General features: G+C 38.5%; 1 protein-coding gene across 6 annotated transcripts in view; it reads left to right on the forward strand.

Moving 5' to 3' along the window:
* The window catches only part of ARNT2 (aryl hydrocarbon receptor nuclear translocator 2), a 129,497-nt gene that overhangs the window by 32,046 nt on the left and 84,003 nt on the right, over positions 1–13,448 (forward strand). For all 6 annotated transcript variants that reach the window (XM_067555706.1, XM_067555708.1, XM_067555709.1 and 3 more), the window contains exon 3: positions 5,373–5,420. In XM_067555706.1, coding sequence (XP_067411807.1) covers positions 5,373–5,420 — 48 coding nt within the window. The remainder of the gene's footprint in view (positions 1–5,372; positions 5,421–13,448) is intronic.

Raw genomic sequence — 13,448 nt, forward strand, 5'->3', positions numbered from 1 at the left:
TTTTCATCCTGGGTGTAGAAACCACAACTACAGCATCTCTTGAGGTATTTTAACTTGTCATATCCTGAGCCTGATTGGAAACCAAAACTTAAAATGTCTCCGTATCTGAGAAAGGTTTGGTTCTAGCTCATGTCTTAAAATGGCTGGAGGTTTTGCTGGGGAAAAGGAAATTGTGATTTTATACATGCCATTTTTGCTCATTCCCAATGTTGTGTCCCTAAGAAGGACAATATTTTGTTGGTTTTTTTTGTCATATCTATTTCTGTGGCCCCTCTCATTGTAATATCTGGGGGGTCCTCACCGTGGAGTAGAAGTACCTCAGGGTCTCACAGGGGAAAAATGTTTTCTTCTATTTCCCCAGACATAACTAATTTCATAGGTAGATGAAATGCAGCCGGTGGTCGGGAGATCATTTCCTGGAGATTTCACTGTTCTTTTAGGGGAAGGCATACACATGTAGATGGGTCTGTCTTATGTTTGCCCTTAAATATGACAAAGAAAGGACTCATCAAGAGTAAAGAGCCTTCCACCAAGGGGCATCTCCTGAGAGGACCCTGACCCAGTTCCTGTCAGTTCTCCTCTTGTGATTGTCAGCCACAGTGTTCTGTCAATAGCTAGGAGGGCTGGTCCCAGTCCATATGTGAGTAAAAACAGGAGGATCTGGATCTTGTCTTAGACCTGGAATTAAATTGGCAGTGAGATGAGGAGTGTGGAGCCCTAGTGTGATCTGTTCCTTTTATCTGCCTTACATGGAAGCCCACTTCACAGATGCTGAACTAACTGTGAGCAGTTAATCTTATAAAATCATAAATGATCCCTTTGAAAAAACTACAGTCAATTTTTCACTGTTTAACATGAAAGCCTTTTCAAGCTTATGCTAAAAAAAAAAAAAAGAATTAATATCAAAGATTGCATGTTTTTCTAAAGGATCTGCTCTAGGACGGATTCCGGGGAAGTTCTCTGGCCTGTGTTATGCAGAAGGTCAGATTAGATGATCACAATGGTCCCTTCTGGCCTTGGAATCTATTAAAAGAGAGAAAGCTTCAATATCTTTTTAATGGCTACTGTACAAAGAGTCTCACTGTCTTTGACTCTGACGTGACCAGACAAATGATCTCACTGCCGAGCGGCAGCCAGGTCAGCTACTAATGCTAATTACTGAGTAGTGACTGCCAAGGATTGATGTTGCTAAATTGCAAGGTCTGCTGGTTATACAAAATATTGACTTGGAAGTTAAATCAAAAGGTCATGATCCTGAGTTTTAAATTTGCCATTGTACGTATCCTTTTACATGCGGGAGAACGGGAGAAAAGGTAGAAGTGAGTTATTAAAAATGTATTGAATATAAAAGTTCTCTGACTTGTTTATTTTATGTTTACTGCTGTACAGAAGGCAATGTTGTATCAGTGCATCTTAGTTCTAGATTAGAAGGCCCTCCCTAAGGTGGTGGAGAGGAAAGCATTTTATTCAGTCTATGTATTCAGACCTTGAGGGAAAGAATGTCTGGCATGTCTTCCTGCTGTGTCAAATACATTGTACTTTCTCTTTGAACAAAACTGTAACTAACGTTTAGTCCTTTCATTACTCTCCTGGTGATGCATCTTTGAACACCTGACTCCTTGGGCACTTTAGAAATGAATGCCTCAGATCAAACACAGAAGAATGCAGCCAGTGATATGGCCTTCTTTCCCAACTTTTGGTGTCTTTTTGAAAATTGTTTTTCGCTTATAATTGCTGATGCACTCTGGCAAAATAATTGTTGTCTGGGTTTGAATGTATACCAATTTAAAATCTTTGTCCAAAATGTGTTTCGGTAAGGATTCTGTTCCAGTGACAGCTAGGAAATATGTTTTTCCTTTCTGTGGATTATATCAAATGTTTTATGGGGAATAAAAAAAGGTAAATGCATAAGATATTCCATTGATGAGTGCAGTAGGAGTACGTAGACTTATTTAAATTTATTTCCTTTACTGTGCTGTTTTTTAAAGCCCTTATGGGTGTAGGCACTAGCCATATTTCAGGTCTCTTTCTTCTGGCTTTTGTTTTTTTCCTCTCAGTATCTGTTTCCTTTAGGGCTCCAGTGGTTTTTAGCCTCAGGTCAGCGGGTGATTTTGTCTTTGCTGTGTTGGGGCACTAGGATGTGGACCTTTGTTTTCCACCCACCTCCTCAGGGATAGCCACCTCAAGCCATCTCTTTTAAACATTATCTAAAATTTCCCCCCATCTTCCCCACTCACCCTGCCCCCATCTCCTTTTTGTGCTTCTTGCTTGAACGAATGTTACAGTATTTTATAATTACTATCCAGCTTTTTCACAACAGCTGAATACTGTGTGAAAGAAGAAAACAAAATTTATTCTTGTCTCTTCAGTATGAGAGCCCAGTATAGCATATTTTTAGTCCCTTTTTTTAAATGGAAATTTTAAATGAAGACAAACGATATTGTTTCTGAAATGATGTCGTTTGTCTTCTTGAAAGCTACTTCTGCTGTATTGCTGACATGCAATTTACTCCTTCTGAATAGAGGATCTTGTCTGTTGGGGTAAGGTGAGTTTGTTGGAATATTTTTTACATGCTGTGCCGTGTTATGCTAAAGGTTAAAACTGATTCCTTATCTTCTGGGTTTTGCCTCATTCTGAACAATACACATTAGTGGAAGGCAACCAGTTAGCATCACTTACTTTAAACCCACTATTTTTTTCACGATGATCAGAGTTTTTCCATGTCCTATAGTTAATAAATCTCTGTTGTGCACTCATTTTGAAAACAAAGACCAGAGCTGATATTAATTTTGTGCAGCATTTTTACAAGTGTTCTATGAAGTTAAATTCCTTATTTTTTTTAAAAAGCATTGTTTTACATTTGGAATAAAAACTCAATTACATTGTAGCCTAACAAAGCTATTTGTATATATTAAAGTCTAGTATGTTAAAGCCTGATACTACAGCTCTAGGCACTCAGATACTACAATGATAAGCACCATATACATGCCTAGATGTATTTATTTGCATTCCAGTAGCCCACACACAATGTGGTCGGTGCTGTTATACATACGAGTGGCACTCTAACTCCAAAGAGTTTGTAGTTTAAAGAACTCAGCTCGATTTAGCTGGATAAATACTTGCATGATTAGTTTCACCTATTCTGTTGGGACTAGTCCCATGAATAAGGGCTGCAAGATCAGGCCCTTAATACATTATCAAGGTTTTCATATTCCAATAATAATAAATTGGACCAAACATACTAAAGCTGGAATGTTATGCTCATGGAAAAATCCAGCTCTCAACACCCAACCTGAGTGTGTTTTGGTTGGGATCTGGGAAAACCCACAAAGGGAAAAGCCCCTTTCATACCTTTCCACACGGGGAAGGATTGGAGGAGCTACACAATGAAGCGTCCTCCAGCCCTGACCCATGTCTCTCCGGTTGATTTCCTCTAGGGCAGGGAATGTGCAGCACCTGCTGTAAACACCTGACTCTCTCTCCATTGTGCTTCAGTTGCTAATGAGGTAGGGAAGGATTTGCTTTTATAGACAATGGTCCTGCAGTTGGCTGTTCATGGACCGACCCCTGTGCCTCTATGGAGCTCTTTTTTGACTTCAGTCAGTGGTGACAACATAGGTGAAAGGGTCCAAATCAACTGCAGGAATGAGGATCACAGGACAATTTCAACAAGGTAACATGGCATTTGTTAGAAATATCTCCCATGCAGCTGATCTGAGCAAATTCAGACTCTTTGAAGAGCCCCATACTGAATGCAGCATTGTTATGGATACTAGATTGGCCGTGAGTTAGCCATAAACAGTCATCTCTGTAGAGCTAGCTTTTCTGGCCGCTGGAGGTCGCTGTTGCTCCACAAAAATACAAATGAACGTTCATATAGAAAGTGATTCTGAAACAGAACTTGGTGATGATTAGAAGAGCACAACGTAATTTTTAATGCAAACATTGATGATGAAATCATGCTTCATCCAACTTAAATACAGAAACCACATTTTTTTTCTATGAGATTTTGTGGGGAGGTGGTTTCATCACCACTTCCTTTAGAAATGAACAATCACTTATCATCTGGGAAGTAGTAATGTGTCTTTTCTAATGAGTTTCTCACTTCCAGTGGTTATTTTCTGCTTTTGTTCCAATTGTACATAGATTACTGCCATCCAAAGAAATCTTTTAGAGGGCATAGAGTCATTGATATAAAAATTGAGACGTACGGTAGTATTCACTGATAGTGTCTGGCCCTTACATTATATAGTTCATTTATATTTTGTTTTTTATTTTCAAAGAAGTTATTTTGAGTTATTAGAACTCACTGTGCTGTACTTTCTAGTCTTAGTTTTCAATTTAAAAAATCTTTTTTTTATTCAGTGAAACATTTTTTAATATGAACACCTAAATAGTCTTTGCAGTTTTCTTTTGCCTTAGCTGTAACTTAGTTATGCCATTTGTAGTCATAAAGAACTTTAGGATGTATGGAATCTGGAATTTACTTAAGTGTTATTGCAGTCAGAAATTTTAGAAAACTTAGAAATATTCATGTTGACTCACAAAAAGGGTTTAAAACCCCTAAAACTACAGTATGATTTGTTAATTGAAAGGAATGATAATGAAAAACCTACCATGAATAAGACACTTACTTAGGGCCTGAATCAAACCTCACTTACATTTGTGTAAATCGGATCTGGTTGTTAGAGTAAATAAGGTTACACTGGTAAAATCATTGTGCAGTCTGAATCAGGCCTTTCGTCTCTTGTTATGCCACAGGTTCTCCCAATCGTAAAGCTGGGATAGCAACACTTGCCCACCTTTATAAAGTATAGAAACGTACAGATGTAAAAATACTGTATGTTTTAAGTAATAGTATTATTACATAGCTTTGTAGTGTCTAAAAGTCACTAATTCATTTAAATCTAGCCTAAGTGTGTAGTGATTGAAAGTCATCACCATTTAAGGGATGACTGATGACCTGTGTGAAATGGATTGGTGATCTTAGTGTCTAGCGGGCAAGTCAAAAAACCACCACAGTTACAATCAGTTGGGACTAATTGGCAGCCAGTTTTAGCAGAGAGGCCAAAAAACAAATGGATGTAGACATTGGCCTACTGTTCCCTCTCTCTCTTGGATGTGAACTTTCTAGACCTGGGCAAAAGCATGCGGGTGGGATAGTGTGGGGAAGTCTGTATGGCTGTTACCTCCATCTGTATTATGTGGATAACTGAGAACTTCAGTATGTATGGGCCAGACCTAAAGCCCATTGAAATACACTTAAAATTGAGAATAAAATAGCAGCAGTGCTGATTTTTGTTGACAGAATGTTAATTTAACCCATGGCTCCTTAAGTAATGATTATTTATTTTAAAATTTTTCTTTTTCAGAATGGACTTTGAAGATGAAGATGGGGAAGGTCCCAGCAAATTTTCAAGGTGAGCTTTTATAACTACCTAACTAAATGATTGGCTTTTTCAATGCAGAAAGGCAACTAGCAAACTGACTGTAGTTTTGTAAATATTAGTACATAGGCTAACGTGTATTTGGTATCTCCCAGTGCCAACTGATTGGCTTGAACTGCATTGGCAACATCTTCTGTGTTGGCAAATTGGGCAACGACGTCCTGGCACATAATAGCCAGTAAGTAGGTTGATATGCACTAGATCTCGGCTCACAGAGTGTCAAGCCCTAAAGGAACTACTTGATAAGCAAATTTTTTCAGCTGAATCTGCTTACTGTATTGTTCGCTTAAAACATTCAGAACACGTATGTAATGATTGCATTCTGCATCATCACATGAAACGTTACAAAGATCATGGAAACTTGATGAGGAAATTTGTGACTTTTGGTTACAATATTCCCAGTTTGAGAAATGAACTCTCATTATTCTCGATTGCTGAATTTGTCTTTCTGCCACTGAAAATAAGTTTTATATTGTTTGAATGAGTTTTATATTGATTATGATAGTTCACATTTAAAAAATGTGGTGATTAAAATATTCTACCAGCTCCTAGTTTTTTAAGGTATTGTGTGTGTATCTTTAGCAGTAACTTAATAGCAAAGTTAGGTAGAATAGAATGTTTAGCATTCCAATAAGTAAAAATGAAAGTTGTAACATTGCCATTCATTCACTTTTCATTTCAATTTTGGTTACATTGTTTGCAGTTTCCCATTAGACAAATATGGGACAAATCGTGTATACTCAAAAGCCCACAGCTATTTGGTTATTACTCAAATTACACAAACCATGAGAGCAGTCATTTACAGTTGTCACTAATAGGGTTCCAGAATGGTTTTCCTACCTAATACGGACAGTGATGTTGTGTTAGAACCAAGTTCTAAAACCAAATCATGGCTTACCTAGTAAGGTCAACAATAGCTCTCAGAAAAGGTATCCCAGTCCACATTTTTGAGTGGTATTTTAAAAATTTGAGTGTTAATGTCTGTGAAGTACTTTAAGTGCCTCAGGCAGCTTCTACAGAAGTAAAATATTATGATTATGCTGAGCTGACTTGTGCATGCAGATATCTGTGTGTAAATATAGGGTTTGTGAGCATAGTGATACATATGCACTTTGCATAACACCCATGGCCTGAGCCTTTGAAAATTTGACCTGTGAGTCTTATCTTTTTATTTTTGTTGGAGCCAAATTCTTGTCTAATGTTAAATTCAGGTGCTTACGCATCTGAAGATAGAATTGGTGCTTAATTGTTTAATGCTCCAGCATCTTACCTGTACTCTTTTTGGAGAAAGTGCAACATATACTTTTTTCCCCATTTAATAGCATATGCTATTTAGAGACACAGGCACTCTCCTTTGAACCTATCCTTTTCCTTTATGTTTTCAGGGCATGACCATATCCCAGAAGAAAAAGTAAAATAGAAGAAGTGGCATTTTATCTTGAATGAATACAGCATGCATAGTCAGTACAAAATAAGGGCCACTTTAGTCCTACTTTAGCTCCATTTTGAGGATTTAAATGGGACTCGGTGAAAAAGGAAATGTGATTATAAGACTGAAAAAACTGGCGGGGGGGCTCATGAGAAAATGTAGTACTTGCAACTATTTTTAACTCACTTCTAAAACAAATTAACTACACTTCTAGTTGATGGTGATCCTTTTAAGTTTTCAAAAAAAGAAAAGGTTATTAATTATGCTGTACTTTCCATGGGTAGCCTGTGAAAGAATCAAAGGATTACATACACTAATAAACAGTGTCTGGTGCCTTTGCATTTACCACGGCAAAGAGACAATCACAACATAGAAAATCAAATTGGCTTTTCTGGAGCACTAATGCTCTTTATTTTCAGAAAAAGTTTTATGCCCCTGACTTCCATTGGGAGAACACTAGAAAAAGGGTGAAGTCCCGGCTCCATTTAAGACAGAGGTGAAGCTCCCATTGACTTCAGTTGGGCCAGGATGTCACCTGAAGTATTTAGGCTAGTTTAATTTATAATATATAACATAATGTATTATAAATTCTTGCTACCTGATTGACCATATTCAGTCCTTTTCATATAAGAGAAAGTAAGTTTTATTGTCTGTATTTGACACTTGAGTATAACTCTATACTTGCCTCAAGAACTCTCACATCTAGTAGGTGTCTGTAGAGTTGTGCTGTATTTCTGTACACAACTCTGTTTATTCGTCCAGATCTTTTTTTAAAAAAGAGGCACTATACATAAAACTGGTGTATTTACACCAACTGAAGAGCTGGCCCTTTGTGTATAACTCATGAGCTTAACCAGATTTCGGGGGTGGAGGTGAAGAATTCTTAGTGAATTTAGCAAGAGATCATAGCTACACACACAAACATTGACCACTACTTCTGTGGAGAAAGACATTACACTCTTTGTTATTGCTTATGATGCAAAAGCAGAATTCCACTTTGATGGAGGGCATTGAGAAGGGCACCAGATATAGAAGGCAACACAGAAGCTTTGTTACATCTGGAACAGAACAGGAAGCACATGGATGTGCACTAACATGTGTTTACTCCTTCATTTACCTAGAACATTAAAAGGGCTGTGGGAGTTGGGAGGATGTCTCCTGCAACCCATTTAAACTATTGTTTTTCTCTTATAACCTTTTAATTCATTTTATTTTTATTTATTTATTTATTTATTGCATGTCCATATTTGGGTCTGTGGAAAGTTAACTTTACAAGAGTAAAGTGCACTGTAATTGTATGGTAGCATGCTGACAGCATATTAACAGCACTCTCTTAGTGAAATATCCTCCTTTTATATAATAACCTTTGAATGGGATTCACTGAGAAGAAGATACGAGTTTTTAAATTGCTCAGGCAATAAACAGAAAGGATGCCTGTTTAAGAAACATGATTGATTAATCACTGGTAGTAACCCATGAATACTCCTGCTTGTATAGTGGATTTTAGGCTTCTATCCTCTGTAGGCTGCAGCCACTAGAATGCAACAATTATACACTTTAGGGAAGTTAGCAGTGGCATATGTGTAATAATATTTAGCCTTCTGAGATCTATGCACAAGGAAAGAGGTCTGACATTCCATCCAGAAGAGATCATTGGTGACACATACACCTTGTGAAATGACAGACATTTGCACTAAATTCAGTATATTTCTCATATAGGGAGACAGATCCTCATCTGGTGTAAATCAGTATACGGTGGAACCTCAGAGTTATGAACTAACCAGTCAATCACACACCTAATTTGGAATCGAAAGGACACAATCAGGCAGCAGCAGAGACCAAAAAACCCCCAAACCAACCACAACTCCAGAAATACAGTACAGTACTGGGTTAAATGTCAACTACTAAAAAAAAAACATAGGAAAGCAGCATTTTTCTTCTGCATAGTAAAGTTTCAAAGCTGTATTCAATCAATGCTCATTTGTAAACTTTGGAAAGAAGAACCCTAATGTTTTGTTCAGAATTACAAACGTTTCAGAGTTAGGAACAACCTCTATTCCCAGAAGTGTTTGTAACTCTGAGGTTCGACTGTAGCTCCATTGACTTGAGTGGAGCTATCCAGATTTACACCAGCTGAGGATCTAGTCCAGGTGCTCACAAAGAACACTTGGTGGAGTGTACAGTGTCTGTATTAAAGCTTTTTACAAAGGTGTCCATCAAATAATGTACTGCACTTGGATGTCTCTGTCTGTCTTCCCACAATGTGTATGTGTCATCACTGCCCTCTGGGTGGCCTGGATAATAGATACAGCCTGCAGAAGATAACCCTACTTCTGCTGTGCAGCCACGAATGTGTCCTGGGTTACTGTTAGTAACAGCTCAATGGTGCTTTCTACAATGGGTGTTCTTCATAACTTTCTCAAGCAATAAACCAAAAAGGCTCAAATATTTTAAGTGTGAAACCAGTGGGACATATTTTGACCTTTTACATATTAATACACAAAAAGAGAGATTTTAACAGGTTCCTGGTCATTCAAATAATTTCAGCAAAGACCTTTTTTCCTTTCCTTTTCCCTCATTCCCATTTTATCATGCTTTTCATGGTATAATTTATAGTAGTTTGCACTTGCAAGTGTCTTCTTTGCCTTCTGCTTTGTATTGACTTTCTAGTTTTGCATAAGCCTTTTGAATTTACCTACCATATTTTGTTTATAGGTATGATGATGATCAAATCTCTGGTGATAAGGAAAAGTTTGCAAGGTAGGCGTGTTCTGTAGAGATCCTCTGCTGAGAGAAAAGAAGGGGATAGTCGTATCCAAAAATTCTCAGTCCGTGCACCTTAGCTTAGAGAGCTGGTTATTTTGTTTCTAGGTGGGAAGATGATCAAAGTACTGCTGATGCAGAGAGGATGGCCAGGTAGGAACAAGGAAAATCACGTACATTTTGCCCCTTTTATTTTACATGATACCATTCTGACTGATCGCAAATCAGTAGGGTTTACTTATCTGAGGCCTGATCCAAAGCCCATTAAAGTCAATAGGAGACTCTCCACCCACTATTAACTTCAGGGGACTTTGGATCAGCCCCTTAATACCCACATTTAATGCCCTCAAAAACATTATTTAAAAACCAGTTAGGAATTATAAATCCAGGGCTCCATCCTCTAAACTTGTTCATGAATGTAAGTAAGTTTCCAGGATCAGACCCTTTATAAAAGAAGCATGTTGTTCCCTCTTGCGGTCTACTAAGCTCAAATTTAGTGAGTTTCAGGGCAGTTTCAGGTTTATTTGTTTGGTCAATCTCTTTGCTGACCTATGGATTATTATAATATTTTGAAACTTTTAAAATAATAAATAACATGGAATGTTGGATTTTGTCACTGTTTCCATGCAGGGGGCCGTGTTGTCCCTTGGTTTCTCTGTATGTGATTGCTTTTAACTATGCAGTGTGGTTGTAGCCATGTTGGTTATTAGAGAGGCAAATTGGATGAGGTAATATCTTTTGTTGGACTAACATCTACTGGTGGGAGAGACAAGCTTTCGAGCCACACAGAACTCTTCAGATATGGGAAAGGTATGCCAAGCGTCACAGCTAAATGCAAGCTGGAACAGATTGTTTAGTATAAGGGTTGTCTACACTGGTGCTTATGCCAGCAAAATTTTTGTCACTTGGGTCTGAAAAAAACACCCCGCTAAGCAACATCAGTTTTGCCAGCATAAGCGCTAGTGTTAGACAAGCCCTAAGTAGACAGCACATATTGTAAGGGACCATTCAAGGTAGTGTCTCCCATTAACACTTCTGCAGTATTAGCACAAAAAGAGAGATGTTAATGGGCCACTCTACCTTGAAGGTCCCTTAGCACATATTGGAACTACTTATGCTAAGCAGTGTGTTCCAGCTTGCATTTAGATATGACACTCAGTGTACCTTTCCCAGGCCTGAAGAAGCGCTCGATATGGCTAAAAAGCTTGTCTCTCTCACCACAGAAGTTGGTCCAATAAGAGGTATTACCTCACTCACCACGTCTCTCTGTTTTTAAACTATGGCTTGGTCTACATTACAGAGTTAGGTTGATGTAAAGCAGTTTACATCAACCTACTTATGTCGGTGTCTGCACTAGAATGCTGCTTCCACCAAAATAAGTGGCCTGCTACACTGACATCATAACTCCACCTCCACGAGAGGCGCAGCGCTTATGTTGGTGTAGTTAGGATGACAGTGTTCATGAAGACACTGCGTTACTTACATTGGCTGTTGGCTGTCATTCTTGTCAGCTTCCCCCCTGTCTCTTGCTCAGAGCAGCAGCATGGGTTCACAGCTGGAGCCGTGAAACTGACAAGAATGTCAATTTCATGCTGTCAGGCTCCCTGCTGTGAAATTGAGCCTGCGCCCCCAGATCACAACTCGGGCTGTCACCCAGGGATGGGGCGGGGGCTCCAGCTGTGAGCCCCACATGGCTGTCAGTGCCCCACTTCAGTCGGTGCAAGTGCTCCTGACGAGCGGGTACACCACTGTTAGAAGTGTAGTGTGGACACCAAGCGCCAATTGAATCACTACGGTGGCTGTAGGTCGACGTAATTTTTTTAATGTAGGCAATCCCTATATAAAGCACTCCAGATACCTTCATGATAGGTACTGGAATAAATTTCTAAATTAAAAAAAAATATATATAATATACTTTTGAACCATTTCTGTGAAAATTCTTAACATGAAAAAGAGTGGACTTTCATAATGTAACACACCTTTAATCTTCCCCTTATTTACACAGATGCACATACATGTGGTCTCTGTATACATACATTTTACATCACACATGCTGTGTCATTCAGCTCACTCGGTCACAGAGACAAGATGGGTGAGGTAATATCTTTTATTGGACCAGCTTCTTTTAGTGAGAGAGACAAACTTTAGAGTTTACACAGATCTCTAATATCTAATCTCTCTCTAATATTCTGGGACCAACACGGTTACCACATCACTCACTCACAGACTATTGAGAATCTGAAACAGATAGATGCCCCATTAGAAAAAATGTGGTAAACAAAGTAAGTGGTAACCTTAACAAAAGGGAAAGCTTGTAATTTACTGAACCATTAAGGGCTGAAGTTGCAATACACTTGTCTGAATTGTATACATATTGGTGCTTTACTCTAAGGGCCTTATTCATCTCAGTGGGAATTGTGAATGTGGAGACAGAACCCTAAAACGTGTTGATTCTGTTTCAGTGACTCCAACATGTACTATCTACATATGATATCCTGCACACATTCTACACCTTCCACAGCATCACAAGCCAATGCATTCCCACTTTTCTAGATGTTCTATGATCTTGCTTATTTACTAGAATATTTAAAAGAGAAAAATATTGCACCTTGGGATATTTACCCTAAATTAAAAAAAAAAAAAAGCTTAGTTGTGAAAAGGGGGTGAAAAGTATTGAGTTTTGCTAAATCTGCTTCCATGAATCACTCTCTAGTTATTCGGCCCTAAATTATGCTAAATCAGAATAAATTAGTCTTTTCTAATACTGCATGTTGTACCGATCAGTGTTAGTGGATTCTCCATGTGGTCATCTGCAATTTCACATCTTGTTGACTCAATCAGTAATCCCACAAGAAAATTCCATACTGAGCTCATTGAAATCAGTGGAAGAAGCTGCTTTGACATCAGAAGTAGCAGGCGCCCGTCCTGGCCATGCTTGTAGTTAGCTGCCACTTTACAGGTATGGTATGCTGGTGCCATTTCAGAAAATAAAGAAACGCATCTCTGTAATGCAGTATCGTTTTCTAGGGCCTGATCTACACTGCAGCTCTAGTTATGTAACCTAACTATCATATCTCAAGTCAACGTACTTACGTTTACGCAGCGCAGCATCTTAAAGACTCTATGTCAACAGGAGACGCTGTCCCGTCTACGCTGCTTTCCTACTTTCTGGGAGGTGGACTGATTTCATCTGTGTAGAACCGTTCAATCAATGCCGCTGCATTGATGTCTGCTGCAGCAGCAGTGTAGACATGACTTAGGTTCAATAAGTCAGTTGCTCAGGTGATGTAAATCCATTGACTTTGATGGTGCTATTTGATTTACGCTAGCTGAGGATCTGGGTCACAGATCCTAATTTATATCTGATGTTGATAGCTGCTAACTGAAAAACCCTAAAGTGCAGTTTGCCAATTCAGTAATATATTTATTGTAAGGGCTGAGAACTGTGGAAATAAAATTGAAATGAGTCACTTCTCCTCCTTGTTGTAGGGTATTGGGAAGTTTGAAGGGGAGGAAAAATCCCTTAATTTACTGGATATAATTTGGTATTAATTTTATAGGTGGACTGAGAGCAGTGTCTTGCCATGAAAATTAATGTCTGTAGACTAAGGCTGGGGTTTCAAAGAATGGAAATTATATACCTAACTCTGTTAGACCTCTTTGAAAATCACACCCTCAATCCTGAAGTCTTTACACAGTTTTTAACTCAATTATTTGTCAGGTAAAACTCCCATGGACGTTAATGACTGTTTTGACTGAGTAAACACAGAGTGAAGACTTTAAGATACGGCCTTTTATCATTATAACTG

This window comes from Emydura macquarii, unplaced genomic scaffold (genome assembly GCF_026122565.2).
Source record: "Emydura macquarii macquarii isolate MOO-44397 ecotype Brisbane River unplaced genomic scaffold, CSIRO-AGI_Emac_v2 contig_1644, whole genome shotgun sequence".
Classification (NCBI taxonomy): Eukaryota; Metazoa; Chordata; order Testudines; family Chelidae; genus Emydura; species Emydura macquarii.